The sequence below is a fragment of the Barbus barbus genome, assembly GCF_936440315.1.
Source record: "Barbus barbus genome assembly, chromosome: 23".
Classification (NCBI taxonomy): Eukaryota; Metazoa; Chordata; class Actinopteri; order Cypriniformes; family Cyprinidae; genus Barbus; species Barbus barbus.
This window is the reverse complement of record NC_136751.1, coordinates 16870093-16881919: the sequence shown is the minus strand read 5'-3', so window position 1 is coordinate 16881919 and position 11827 is coordinate 16870093. Positions and strand designations below refer to the sequence as shown.

At 37.8% G+C, this 11827-nt stretch overlaps 1 protein-coding gene across 1 annotated transcript in view; it reads right to left on the bottom strand.

Annotated features, from left to right (window-relative positions):
* The window catches only part of LOC306843227 (semaphorin-4B-like), a 61372-nt gene that overhangs the window by 4229 nt on the left and 45316 nt on the right, over positions 1-11827 (bottom strand). Inside the window, exons 9-14 of the mRNA XM_079374567.1 lie at positions 9052-9233; positions 8424-8574; positions 5505-5715; positions 3749-3864; positions 3162-3319; positions 196-284 (exon numbers count right to left, since the gene is read on the bottom strand). Of these exons, the coding sequence (XP_079230693.1) occupies positions 196-284; positions 3162-3319; positions 3749-3864; positions 5505-5715; positions 8424-8574; positions 9052-9233 (907 nt within the window). The remainder of the gene's footprint in view (positions 1-195; positions 285-3161; positions 3320-3748; positions 3865-5504; positions 5716-8423; positions 8575-9051; positions 9234-11827) is intronic.

Sequence of the window (11827 nt, the reverse complement as noted above, 5' to 3'; positions counted from 1 at the left end):
GAGTCTATCAGAGTGCATTGCTGGAGGCGCTATGTAAATGCGTTTGGTCATGCCACATGCCACAGTGCTTTTGTCACTGTAACAGCTTGACTTAACCTTGTGCACTCTACAGCACTTTGTGGTTTTCTGGAAATAAGGTCTTCAAATATTGATTCATATGGGGTTTAGATATTGTAAAGCATGGCTGTTACTCACGTGGTGGAGTTGGTTTTGCAGAACGAGGGCTAGCCATTGTCACTTTGCATACTGCGGTGTTGGCGTCATCTACATCTTGTTGACATTGACTATAAAGGAAAGATCAGGGTAAAATTAAAATTCAATTAATCTGTACAAGTCTGGGCTCAGTAAGATTTTTTTTAAAGAAATTAACACAATTTTCAGCAAGGACACATTAAATTAATCAGAAATGACAGTAAAACATTTTTAATGTTACACAAGTTTTCTAATTTAAATAAGTGCTGCTCTTTTTATTCTAAGAATCCTGAAAATGTGTCATGGTTATTGAGCAGCAAAAACAGATTTAAACATTGATAATAATAAGAAATATTTGATAATGAATTATCATGTGATACTGAAGTAATGGCTGTTAAAAATTTGGCTTTGCCAATAATACTAATATAAAATTATATATATATATATATATATATATATATATATATATATATATATGTATGTTTTTGGAGGAAATAAAGATAAAAAAATATCAGGGTACAAGTGCCCTAATAATTAAAAAAAAAAAAAATTCTGTAACAAAAATTTCACAACCAGTAATAAACAGTAAATCAGTTTTGTTAAAATATTATTAATATATGTATTTAAAAAAAATAAGTAATGTGGTGCAAAGAGCAGGAAATCATGTCATAGAGAGCATCCCTGCAAACCCTCATGAATGTGTGTCAAGGTCAATTAATTTGACACACAAGTTTAGCCCAGGTTGTAAAATGTAAAAACTTAATGATGCTTATAAATAATTCATGATACTTTAATTTAATATTTAAATATATATATATATATATATATATATATATTGTGACGAGTCGGCTGCCTCCCCCCTTATCATCATCACCACCCCGTCCCGTATTCGCCGCCCTTCACCAGGCTCCCGACGGGAGTGGGTGTGTGAGAGAGGAGGGGCGCTGAAACAGCCAGGGCTGGCGGCGTGTGATGAGGCGCACCTGATGTGAATAGAGCCTCATCACCGCCGCCGTTTAAATGCCGAACGCGCCTCTCCTCGGGAGACCGGTCTCTTCCCCGTGCATGCACGCTGGTGTCCTTGTGGGTCCAGGAAGGGATCGTCGAGTAGGAAGACTGCCGCACCCGTTAGACGGCCGACGGGCCAGGATGCCGGGCCGTCGAGTCCCCCAGAAGCTCCGGGGGCTTAGGAGAAGGACGTCGCCGCTGAAGGAAGCCGCCGCCACTCGCTCCCGGGCCCGAGAGGGGAGCGCGTGCGGCCACCGGACTACGCCCCTTCCCTGCACCCTTCCCTCCTGAACACTGCCCTCCTTCACAAGCCCCGCAGCACGACGAGGACACCAGATCCCCTGTTTATTTTGGACACTTTTCCCCCTTTGGACACTTTATTTTAATATTTTTGTTTAATAAAAACCTCTACGAGGCCTGACGCCACGCCCACTGTGTCTGTCGTTTGCTCCTCCCGCCACAATATATATATATAGTTATTATTATTATAGTTTATGTATATATATATATATATATATATATATATATATATATATATATACACTCACCTAAAGGATTATTAGGAACACCATACTAATACTGTGTTTGACCCCCTTTCGCCTTCAGAACTGCCTTAATTCTACGTGGCATTGATTCAACAAGGTGCTGAAAGCATTCTTTAGAAATGTTGGCCCATATTGATAGGATAGCATCTTGCAGTTGATGGAGATTTGTGGGATGCACATCCAGGGCACGAAGCTCCCGTTCCACCACATCCCAAAGATGCTCTATTGGGTTGAGATCTGGTGACTGTGGGGGCCATTTTAGTACAGTGAACTCATTGTCATGTTCAAGAAACCAATTTGAAATGATTCGAGCTTTGTGACATGGTGCATTATCCTGCTGGAAGTAGCCATCAGAGGATGGGTACATGGTGGTCATAAAGGGATGGACATGGTCAGAAACAATGCTCAGGTAGGCCGTGGCATTTAAACGATGCCCAAGGGGCCTAAAGTGTGCCAAGAAAACATCCCCCACACCATTACACAACCACCACCAGCCTGCACAGTGGTAACAAGGCATGATGGATCCATGTTCTCATTCTGTTTACGCCAAATTCTGACTCTACCATCTGAATGTCTCAACAGAAATCGAGACTCATCAGACCAGGCAACATTTTTACAGTCTTCAACCGTCCAATTTTGGTGAGCTCGTACAAATTGTAGCCTCTTTTTCCTATTTGTAGTGGAGATGAGTGGTACCCGGTGGGGTCTTCTGCTGTTGTAGCCCATCCGCCTCAAGGTTGTGCGTGTTGTGGCTTCACAAATGCTTTGCTGCATACCTCGGTTGTAACGAGTGGTTATTTCAGTCAAAGTTGCTCTTCTATCAGCTTGAATCAGTCGGCCCATTCTCCTCTGACCTCTAGCATCAACAAGGCATTTTCGCCCACAGGACTGCCGCATACTGGATGTTTTTCCCTTTTCACACCATTCTTTGTAAACCCTAGAAATGGTTGTGCGTGAAAATCCCAGTAACTGAGCAGATTGTGAAATACTCAGACCGGCCCGTCTGGCACCAACAACCATGCCACGCTCAAGATTGCTTAAATCACCTTTCTTTCCCATTCTGACATTCAGTTTGGAGTTCAGGAGATTGTCTTTACCAGGACCACACCCCTAAATGCATTGAAGCAACTGCCATGTGATTGGTTGATTAGATAATTGCATTAATGAGAAATTGAACAGGTGTTCCTAATAATCCTTTAGGTGAGTGTATATATATAAACTAAATAAAAAAAAAATTATTATTATTTGCCTTTTTATGGTTACACCACAGTTCTAGAATTCATTAATTTGCGTTTTGTGAAACAAATCTGTATGCTAATGGTTTAAACTTGTAATTTATTGCAGGTTTAAACGTGTTGGTATACTAATTGAAGTCCAATCGTCGCATGCCAGAGCAGGTAATGGAAATGTACTAACCTCTTAGTTGGCACATGTTTGATATTTGAACACTGCTTCCCTGTCCAGGCACAGTAAGGATCTCTAGACAGCACACACTCTCCACAGCTCTGGTAGTTGGAGCAGTTGGAAAGAGGGATTTCAACCAGCCCAGAATAGCTGGACACAAACAACAGCCCCTGTTTAAAATGCAAACACAACAGAAATAAGACACCTTCTCAGGAAGGCCGCTCCTTAGGACAACCTATCTACAGAACTATGATAGATCCGGTGTAGAAAGACGCTTGGTATGCATACAGTAAATGTTCATACATGATAATTGCACTGACAGTGGTAATAAGCCTTTTTTAAATACTTCTTATGGTGTAACACATACAGATAAAGTATAGACTGAGTAATGTACAGAAAGAGCAGACGCTGTTAGTTTCGCATCTGTTCACAGTTCCTCAGAGAGGAAACAGGGATGCAGTTATCTCCCTTTCAGGCCTCACTATCTCAGCGGCTGAAGGGTCCCTTTGCCTGCCACACTGTCATTTCACTAATGCATTACGTTCTCCAGTGTGCATAACAAATGCAAAGAAGATGAGTTTAAGAGTAAAATTAAGTACCTTCTCATCATCCAGTTCGATGTGTTGTACAGACTGAGGCTCAGGGAAAATCACCAGCTCTTCAATGATATACATCGTGTTCTTAACGTTGATGGCTTTGTGGATCCTGCCGTCATCTAAAACATAACACAAGTGATGTGAGATGATGTACTCAAGGTCCTGGGCCATTCTGTTAACAGGTAACATAACATTAAGTATATTGCAAGTTGGTGGAAAGTGGCTAGTTGCCATTCAGTATCGCTGGGAAAATTATCCTAACTTACTGGTAAATAAAGCTAACTCACAAAACAAGATTAGATCCGTAGCTAGTCAAAACTGGATTATCACTTCATTATTTCGCTAATTTCTTTCCACCACAACCCAACAAAATATTTAAGCCTAAATTTGAGATTCGTGTTCTTGAATTGCACATAAAATGTCCATCTTTTTGGACTACACAATTTTAGCATAAACTAATGAACTTTATGTGATGCATAATTGAAACAAGATTTCTACACACATACACAAAAATAATGGCATAGTTTATTATTAACTATTTGCATCTATCTATCTAGTGTTAAAAATTAAACCTTTAATTGTGAAAAAAACATTTATTCAGTTAAAAACAATGAACATGATTAGAATATGTCCAGCTGTGGAACAAGCAGTATTCAATTATAAAATATATGAGATTGGAAAAAAAAAATATTTATTGATGACAAATATATAAAACTGGTTAATGTGGGGTTAAAATACTTTTTTTTTTTTTTTAATTAGTACTATTATGGATGTTTTACCTGTTAAATTAATCTATGACAGATACATATGCATCACGTTAGGTTTTATTAGTTTGTTTGCTAAAATTGTTCAATCCAAATGGATAGAAATTCCATATGCAATTCAAATGTACATTTTAAATTGATGACTTAATATATATTTAATTTTTTTTATTTTATATTATTATATTTTATTATTGTTATTTTAATCTGACGGTTGAAAACAGCCCAGATTTTCTTGTTTTCACTCTGCTGTTTGAAACACAGCTTGTTTAAAGGGATAGTACACTCAAAAATGAAAAGTGCTATTATTTACTCGCCCCCAAGTTGTTCCAAACCTGTATGAGTTCCCTTCTTCTGTGGAACACAAAAGAAGATCTTTTGAAGAGTGTTGGAAACCAAAGAGTCACTGGTTCTCAATATCTTCTGAAGTAGAAAAAAAAAAAAAAAAAAAAAAAATATATATATATATATATATATATATACTGTATGTATACTGTATATATTAAATTAGTATATGGAAGCCATGGGACCAGAAACTGTTTGGTTACCCACATTCTTCAAAAGATCTTCTTTTGTGTTCAGCAGAAATAAAAAGAAATACTAATTTGAACAATTTGAGGAAGACGAAATGATAACAGATTTTAAATTTGTGGGTGTACTATCCCTTTAAATACTCAACCTGTAGTTACACACCTGCTTGAATGTCTAAAGTAAAAGATAAAGTCATGTTGCTTGATATTAAGCCTTGATTTCCCAAGTCTAAAATCCCTTAGTTCAATCCTAATGGGGGTTCATTCTGGAGCAAGAATGAAAGAGCCTTTAATGCAGGAATATTAGTATAAAATCAGATTTGTTCCGGTGTAAGCTGCTAAACAAAAAAGCAAATTTGAACTTCATCTGGCACAGTTTCACTGAGACTGTATTAGGTCAAGCCTACTCTAGTTTTACTGAGATTGCTGAGCTTTGTATGCATACTCTGGGGTGTTCTAAGTCCTCACCTGTGCCGATGAAGAGCACGTCGTATGTCTTGTGGAGAGCCTGTACTCGGTGCACAGCGAGCTGCGTGTAGCGCATGTTTCGTTTGAGCAGCAGAGGCTGGCTGCGGATCACGCTATCCATGAGGAAGTGGTCCTTTACAAAGTTCAGCACTTTATCAGGCATGTGCAGGGAGGAGGAGATCCCTTGGGCGCGGGCCGTGTTGGTGATGCACTGCAGGAAGATGGAAAAAGACGCCTCAGAAACACTGCACAATATCTCTATCGCTCTTTTCTCACTGCAGTCTGTGATTTTTGGTGAGTGGCAGCCAAAATCAATGTTACTTTCAACACAAACACCAATGTCAAGTCAGATTGAACGTGTGATTGAAAAGATCTTGTACTCAGATGACCTGAACTCACGGTCGAACAAGCTTTTGTCTAGATGCTGTCTGAGAATTAAACTTGGTAGCTAGAACTTGCATGCAAAATTCTCATTACAGCCAATCACCAGTGTATAAGATGTTCTATATACAAGTCACTGTGAAATCAAAATTGACAATTCTTACGCGAAGAGGGGGCAATAATTCCTTCAATCACTCACGTGAGGTCACAGCAATTACCAAATGACAACCATCCTGTCAATTCCCATTTAATAAAAAAATGTAGACCCGTCCTAAATTTTTTTCTCATTTGAAGAGCCATTTCACTTGCAAATATATCACAATAGGGAAGAAAAGACAATCGCAATTTTCCTTTCATGCTGATTTTAATAGAGGACACACCAGATAGAAGTCAAGTAATCATCCACCAACTTACTAGTTTGACTAGATTTTTTAAATAATTTTTATTTGAGCTTTACTTTTACTTTAGCTTTATTTGCAGTGTATTTCTATCTTATTATATTTTATATACAGTGTTGGGGAAAGTTACTTTTAAAAGTACTGAATTACAATATTGCATTACTCCCTAAAAAAGTCATTAATTAGGTTACTTAGTTACTTTAGGGAAGTCGTGGCCTAATGGTTAGAGAGTCTGACTCGTAATCCAAAGGTTGTGGGTTCGAGTCTCGGGCCGGCAGGGATTGTATTTGGGGGGAGTGAATGTCCAGCGCTCTCTCCACCCTCAATACCACGACTGAGGTGCCCTTGAGCAAGGCACCGAATCCCCAACTGCTCCTCTCAACATAAATGGCTGCCCACTGCTCCGGGTGTGTGTTTACGGTGTGTATGTGTTCACTGCTGTGTGTGTGCACCGGGTGTGTGTGCACATTGGATGGGTTAAATGCAGAGCACGAATTCCGAGTATGGGTCACCATACTTGGCAGTATGTCACTTCACTTCACTTTTTATGGAAAGTAACATGTTACGTTGCTTTTGAGTTACTTATTAAATCTGGGCAGGGCTTGCTTGTTTGTTTTTAATGTAAAAAAAAAAAGTTCTTCTTTTACAAATGTAAAAGCCCTTTCACACCAAAAGTTAAATGAATACGCCTCAGGCTGAAGGAGATGTAAATTCATGTGTGTACAGTAGAGGGCACAGCTCACAAATTGCATGAAGAATATGACACAGGAGAAGGAAGTTCAACACTATTCAGCAATAACAAATATGAAACACAAATGTGTCATTTTTGCGTATTAGTATGGTTGAATTGAATCATCGAAGGTCAGTAGTAAAAACATTGGTTAATAAAATGGGATTAAAAAAAAAAAAGTCTTATTTAACATACAGTATTTAATAATTGCAGGCTTGTATACACTGTACAAAAAAAAGTTGAGCCAACTTAAAAGTTTAAGGCAACCAGCTTCAGCAGATTTTTGAGTTTTCTCAACTTATTTTTTAAGATATTTCTCAACTTTTTGTTGTATAAACTTAAAACAAGTTGAGAAAAGTCAAAAATCTGCTGAAGCTGATTGCCTTAAACTTTTAAGTTTGCCCAACTTTTTATTTTTTATTTTTACAGTGTAATATTCTGAGTTTGCAGTTGACTTTCTTTATTCATTTTGAGGTATACTGAATCTGTTTTTGTGCAGTGACATTAGTAAATGCATGTTGACATTTAGTCTAGAACTACAGTAACATCATATTCACACAGTGCACACAACGCTTCTGCATTTCTCTCAACATGGCAACATAAGAGCTGTCAGTCAAGACATGGGAAACAAAGTAACTGGAGTTACTTATTTGAAAAAGTAACTCAGATATTTCCTCCTAAATTAAAAAGAAATGCATTACTTTATTAGTTACTCAAAAAAGTAAATTGATTATGCAACTCGCGTTACTTGTAATGTGTTACACCCAACACTGTTTATATATATTTTATATTTTAAATTTGTGTTAGAGTATATATTTAGTATTTAATAATTGATTAATATTGTATTTAATAAATTGTTTTTGTGGACTATAAATTGTTTTTGTGAACACTTATTTTCCCAGAATGTACAGTGTATATCTTCAAAAAAATATTGAATTGCAGGTCAGTAAATCACAGTTCCTGTCATTCCAATTCTAATTCCACTTCCTGTGGGATGTGACCAATTTGATTCAAATTTGAGTCAAATTTTGCACAACCCTGTGTCTGGCCATTGTGTTGCGTCTAGTGCTGCTTTGTGTTTCTTGCCTTAAAGTGATAGTTCATCCAAAATTGTATATTTCTGTCATCATTTAATCATTCTCATGTTTCAAACCTGAGTGTTCCCATTGACTTCCAATATATTTTTTGTCTGTACATTCAGTGAATTGAAGTGGGAATGGAAACTCTTTAGTAACCAACATTCTTCCAAATATCTTCTTTGTGTTCAACTGAATAAAGTCATATAGATTTGAAATGACTTGAGGGTGAGTAAATAATGACAATGTATTTTTATTTTTTTGAGTGACCTAACCTCACACTTCTGTTCTATTGCACTCCATCCAGTAGTTTTTGAAGAGAACACAAACTTACCGCTCCAGGCCTGGGTTCTGGTACTGGGTGGTTGTAAGTGTACCACTGCTGCGTCTCACGATTAACTTCCCGGTAACGTCCATTAAAGGCCTCTTCGACCTGGTCCATAGTAAACGCACATACAGCTGAGCTGCCTGAAGCACCTTTGTACCTGCGCATACAAACACAACAATCATTACAATCGATCTGCATATGCACAATCACATGCAAACCAAACACACAGACCTTCCATAAAATAACAACCCCACTGACACAGATCTTTAAGAGTAACAGCATCTCAAAAATCTGACTGCATACAAAATGCAAAAAAACTTCTCATTTAACCTCAGACATAACAGGTGCGTAGGCGGACACAAGAGGGAGGCTATTCTGAGCATCTGCAGTCTCGCTGACATCTCTTGCCTGTCCTGTATCTTTTGCCCCTATGTTAATGCACTCAATCAATACCCACAACTCCTACGCTAAGCACCGCAAAAGCAGTCTGGTTGAGTTCAATAGGGTTCAATAACAGAAATGACAGCTGAGTTTCTAAAAGGTTTACAAAGGAACACAAACATAGCTACAACTATATGCTCTGTATTATCTGTATACTAAATGGGCTTCCAAGTGATATAGGGTAATACGTTACCATTGTGAGGTGAAGACTCCATAAAACACAGTACTCTTCCAGGTCTCTTTGCTGGGGGTCAGTACAAACATGTCCTGGATGATGTTGAAAGGGAACCCATCGTCAGGTAGTGAACAAAGGAGCTGCGCTTTTAGAAAAGTTGTCCATTTCTTCTGAAGAACCCTCTCTCCACCTTTATCACCCTGTGAAAATACATACAGATCAGGGTTAGTTTTGTATCATTTACAGTATATACTGTTATAGTATTTTTTTTTATATTTCAAATTAGGTTTTATTTTTATTTCAACTGGTAGCATATGACAGTAGCAATGCAAAGTCATAGGATTGATTCCCAGAAAACACACAAACATCGGTAAAACGTACACTCTGAAGCTGCTTCGGATAAAGTTTGACATGAATGTGAATGTAAAGTGAAGAAATGTGCACTTCTGACCACAAGAGGGAACTAGTAGCTGCTGTCAATGCCAACAAACTGATGCAGCCAATGGAAATGCTGATCATAATGGCAGCATTCAATAAAATCTGTTACATATTCTATTACATAAAGATTTAGAACTGGACAGGGACCACAGCTTCTATCACATGTTGTGCATTAATGCTGAGTGCAACAGTGCGTTTTTGTGATTGGGGCCCTGAGGGCTGTAAAGGCTTTAACTTTGGTACTTCTAAGTCCCTTAAAACAAAACAGGCAGTATAATTCAAGGGCTTTAATGTCTATCAGAAGGAAAAACAGCCTGTTATGAGAATTACTCATTAGTGGGCAATGTTTTATATTTTAACATATATAACATACAACAATGTTCTGTTTATATTAACATATAAAGGCAGAACTAATAATTTTAGCATAATAACTTACAGAATATGCATGCAGCTGGCCACAAATCTTTCACCAGCTGTACCTCAGTTTATTTTCATTAATGAAATGACAACAACGGAAGAAAATGAGGAAATGATGTAACTAATTCTTGGATTACCAAAGACAATTGCTTAATCTAATACTGACTTGACTTGAATTTCTCTCTTATCATGCTTTCATTTTAAAGAAAAAGGCATAGTGGAAATTACAAAAACGGTTGGATAATAAACCTTATGACACAGGTAAAGAAAAACAAAGCCACACCATGAATCAACTAAATATTTTTGTTTTTCAGAGCAGCTTTATATTAGTGTCAACCTTCTTTCAAGCAGAACTTCATACCGAACAGCTGAACAAATAAATGGACTAAGAGATAAAAATAAAGAGAAGAGAAAAAGACGTTTGGGAAGAGAACAGGGCAGAGAAACAGACAAATGTGAAGTACAAATGGCCTGAATGACAGCCAGAGGTACGTAAAGCAGAGGTCCCAATAACACCATATTTATTCATCCATCTCAGCTGCTCTCCAAAGAAAATGAGCTTTCTTCTAATTATAATATTATTGTAATCCAGTACGCAAGGCAACGCCTTCCCCTACCAGCAGGACGGCAACAACACATTCCAATAAAATCTTTTAAAGGGAAACTCCCACCCATCATTGAACAGCAGAGTTTAGGACTGAGAACAGCTGAGGGCTGAGTTAAGTATAAATTATAGAATTATATACATACATAACTACTATATATATATATATATATATATATATATATATATATATATATACATAAATTGCTCTGTTGGCTTTGGAGTCAAGACATTTGCAAATATTATTAAAAGTTGAATATGAGACAAAACTACAGAATGTCATATTTTATTATTGGGTGATTCAGCACATAGATATTTACCAGCTAAGAAGTTCAGCACTTTTAGAGTTTCATCCCCCTATCTGATGTGAGCATAAGTATTGGAACAGTTGCCTCACAGGTCTTTCTAAGTGATCAGCTGTGTCCTGTTGCATTAATTCTTCAGATATTAAATGAATGTGTTGTATCAGTTATATCCATTACTTCTGCATTCTGAATCTTGCATTCGATGATGACACACACAAACCAGGATGAAGAAGAGGGAGCTGACCTTGAGAGAAAAGCAAGCAATTTGGATGCTAAAAGAAAAGAGGAAGTCAATTAGAGTTATAGCAAAAACAAAGGGCATGGAGAAATCAAGAGTTTGGAATCCACCAGCAACCAACAACTACCTGATCGGCTGAGAAAACAACAGTAGTTGATGACAGACAAATCATAAAAGCTGTGAAAATGAATCCTAAAAGACACGTCTGTAAAATCACCAACAACTTCCAGAAAGCTTGGGTGATGCTCTGACAATCTACTGTCCTCAGGAGACTTTGACACAGAATTACAGATGCTACACAGCAAGATGCAAACCTCTGACCAACACCAACAATAGAAAGGCAAGATTAAAGTTTGCAAAAAAGCACAAAGGTGAGCCAGAAGAGTTTTGGAACTGTGTTTATGGACCAATGAGACAAAGATGAACCTTTATCTAAGTGATGGGAAAGCAAAAATGTGGAGAAAAAAAGGGGAACTGCAAATGATCCCAAGCATACAGCCTCATCTGTAAAGTATGGTGGAGGTGGTGTCATGGCATGGGCATGCATGGCTGCCTCTGGAAAAGGCCCTCTCAACTTTACTGATGACTTAATGTATGATGACAGTAGCAGAATGAATTTGGAAGGGTACAAAACCATCTTGCCTCCCAATATTCAAGAAAATGCCACCAGATTCATTGGGAAGTGCTTCATATTGCATCAGGACAATGACACAAAACACCCTGCCAGTTCAGTCAAGGAATTTATAAGGGCAAAGAAATGGAAAGTCTTAGATTGCCCAAGTCAATCTCCAG